This window comes from Penaeus monodon, chromosome 21 (assembly GCF_015228065.2).
Source record: "Penaeus monodon isolate SGIC_2016 chromosome 21, NSTDA_Pmon_1, whole genome shotgun sequence".
Taxonomy (NCBI): domain Eukaryota; kingdom Metazoa; phylum Arthropoda; class Malacostraca; order Decapoda; family Penaeidae; genus Penaeus; species Penaeus monodon.
The window spans coordinates 38,382,426-38,385,192 of NC_051406.1; the positions used below are offsets into that span (position 1 = coordinate 38,382,426).

Sequence of the window (2,767 nt, forward strand, 5' to 3'; positions counted from 1 at the left end):
ACAGGATTCAGAATAATTTTTTAATCACTTTTGAGTATACCTTTATTCTGTGCACTTATTGTTGTGGTTTCTGTTTGTAGTTATGGCTGATGTAACATTGTTTATGTTGCTGATGTCTTGTCACAGTTGCATGTCACCTTAACTAGTCTCAGGAATTTTAGTAATTGATAGTTCTTTACAGTAATCATTGATATAATGTATCTTAAAGAGTTTAGGTTTTTATCTGAGATCTAAGTGGTACATTGCTAATATGTTTAGAGGACAGACTTTGTAACTATTTGGTTGAGTTCTTCAAGGACCATCATGTGATTGTGGCATGGTATTTTTGATGGCTTTGCATAATAGATTACTCGGTAAAAAGGTTTTTTAGGAGATACAGACTGGTAAAAGATTATGGAGAAAGCAAAGTGACTGAGTAGAAGTATTAGAAGTGTTAGTAATGCCGCCCTGGCAAAATGTAGGTAGCCACTTCTTTACAGGTAGCTGTCAAACACCTGTTAAAACTGCTTACCTTGCTTTGATGCCTGCCTGTTTTAGTACAGCTATCAAGACAAAAGTTGCCAGCAATAATTGAACATTCTTAGCAGTTCTAAGATGCTATTGACACAAATCAGGAAACTGCTTTACATAACCTCTGCTGCTAAGATACACACATTTAGTGTTTTTGCATCAGCAGCACAGGTTTATGACAATATTCCCTTTCAGTGATATGGATTAGTCTGTTTTTTTCATAAATTACCTGGCACACTCTTTTTGTTGAGTAATGTATATTCAGATAAGAATCTTATCTTAGTGTAGTTCTGGTTTCTAAGGTATATTTTTTAAAGAACTGATTTTAAAATTTACATGAAGAATATGAATCACTTTCAATGCAATTTTTGTAATAATTATGAGAAAAATAGGTATTAAAAATCATACTTCTGCCAGAGCATTGTTCACTTACATGCTTGAAAAAGTATACCTTGTTTTTTAATGTAATACCTTTTTGCTTTCATTACATAATATTACATTTAGAAAGACTTCTTTGAATATGTTATAGATAGAAGGTTATCCTACTTGAATTAGAGAGAGTAAGCAAAATTTCAGTATAAAATTGGTATCTTGGTATTTTACAAATATTGCTTGTCTGGTACCAAAATTTTATTATGAAAAAGTAGAAACAAAAGTAAGCAAAAACTATGATCTTGGCTTTAAAAAATATACATATATATAGGTGCATGAAGCTCATTTGAATATTGCATAATAATCAAAACCTCACTGCCAAGAAATAACAGATAAAGAGGATTGGTAACACTGTGTACTATGAGTACCTTTTACAATGGACCATTAATGTTAACTTGCAGCCCAGAGCAATTGTATTGGCTGTTTACCCTTTTTAATTTTTTTTTTTAAACTGGAAACACTTTCCTTGTTACTTTCAGTGTCACGTCATCAGAGAAAGTTGACAAGGAAAATCGCTACAGTGACTTCAGCATTTTGTCGTTACCATATCCAGGTTGTGAATTTTTTAAAGAATTCAGAGACTTAGGCTACAGTGGAGAAGGTCTGCATTTCAACTGGAGTCAGGCTTTTGTTGACGCACAGTTGGTGATTCCAGAGAGGACACTGTCAGCAAGAGTAGCACCAGACTGGAATAATTATCGGGTAATGGAGGGAATAATTATGAACTGTTGAATGAAAATTTCATAGTTTTAAGTATTTGTGCTTAGTTTTAGATCTCTTTGTGTTAACACAAGTTTTACTATATTTTGAAAATTACTGCATTTGTATTTGTTTTAATATGCTTTATGAATGCAATTGATTTTGTTTATCAGAAATGGGACTTGGTGCGATTAAGTCAGAATTATTTGAAGCTGCTGCTGACATACTGCCATGAAGGGACACAAGGACTCTTGATCCACTGCATCTCTGGCTGGGATCGCACACCTCTCTTCATCTCCCTTCTCAGGCTCTCCCTCTGGGCAGATGGACTCATACATTCTTCTCTGGATCATGCACAGGTTAGTTAACCACCTTAACCCATATTTTCTTAAATATGAGAAAAATATAGAAAAATTCAAAAAAAAAATTATTGGTAGTCCTGACCATTATCGTTCTGAATGGAATGAGATCAGTCCTACTATTATCTCATCAATCAGAAAAGACAACCTATCAATGACAATGACTCTGTATGCATTTGCCTTTGGTTTACACAATTTTCCAACATTTAAGACTAAAACAAGGCTTTAACCCCACTTTTGAGGGGGCTGTAGCTCCTGAATATCATGATGGCTTGTTAGGGCAAGAATAAATGCACACTGTCAGTATTAGTTAATATACACAGTATTAAGGGTCAAAGAAGAGCTGGAGGATGTATATTCATGATTTTATCATAGAATTCCCTTTCTTTGATAATGTAGAACTAAATAGGGGGTAGGGATGCTTCTCAACTTATCAAGTGTATATGAGAAAGTTCATGCCTTAGGAATTTGCATTTTTGTCAGATTTGCAAATATAACTATAGTTAAGGTGGGCAGTTCTCTTTACCCACTGATCCCAATGTAAAATTTCTGCTAGTAGACCAAATCTGTATGTAAAAATTGGACTGTTGAAAATTTGGTTATGTGTATATGGCTGTTTGAATTTGAAGAACTACAAGTCACCCTTCCTCTCTTAAATGCACAGTGATGAGGAAATTAGCAAAGCCATGCTCATGTTCCCTGCCAGTAAAGTCTTGAATTAGTCTGTTGGGTCAAGGAATTAATGCAAGAGCTGTATATGATGTGCT

At 34.3% G+C, this 2,767-nt stretch overlaps 1 protein-coding gene across 1 annotated transcript in view; it reads left to right on the plus strand.

Annotated features, from left to right (window-relative positions):
- The window catches only part of LOC119586666 (myotubularin-related protein 14-like), a 27,384-nt gene that overhangs the window by 6,093 nt on the left and 18,524 nt on the right, over positions 1-2,767 (plus strand). The window contains exons 7-8 of the mRNA XM_037935404.1: positions 1,422-1,644; positions 1,815-2,000. Of these exons, the coding sequence (XP_037791332.1) occupies positions 1,422-1,644; positions 1,815-2,000 (409 nt within the window). The remainder of the gene's footprint in view (positions 1-1,421; positions 1,645-1,814; positions 2,001-2,767) is intronic.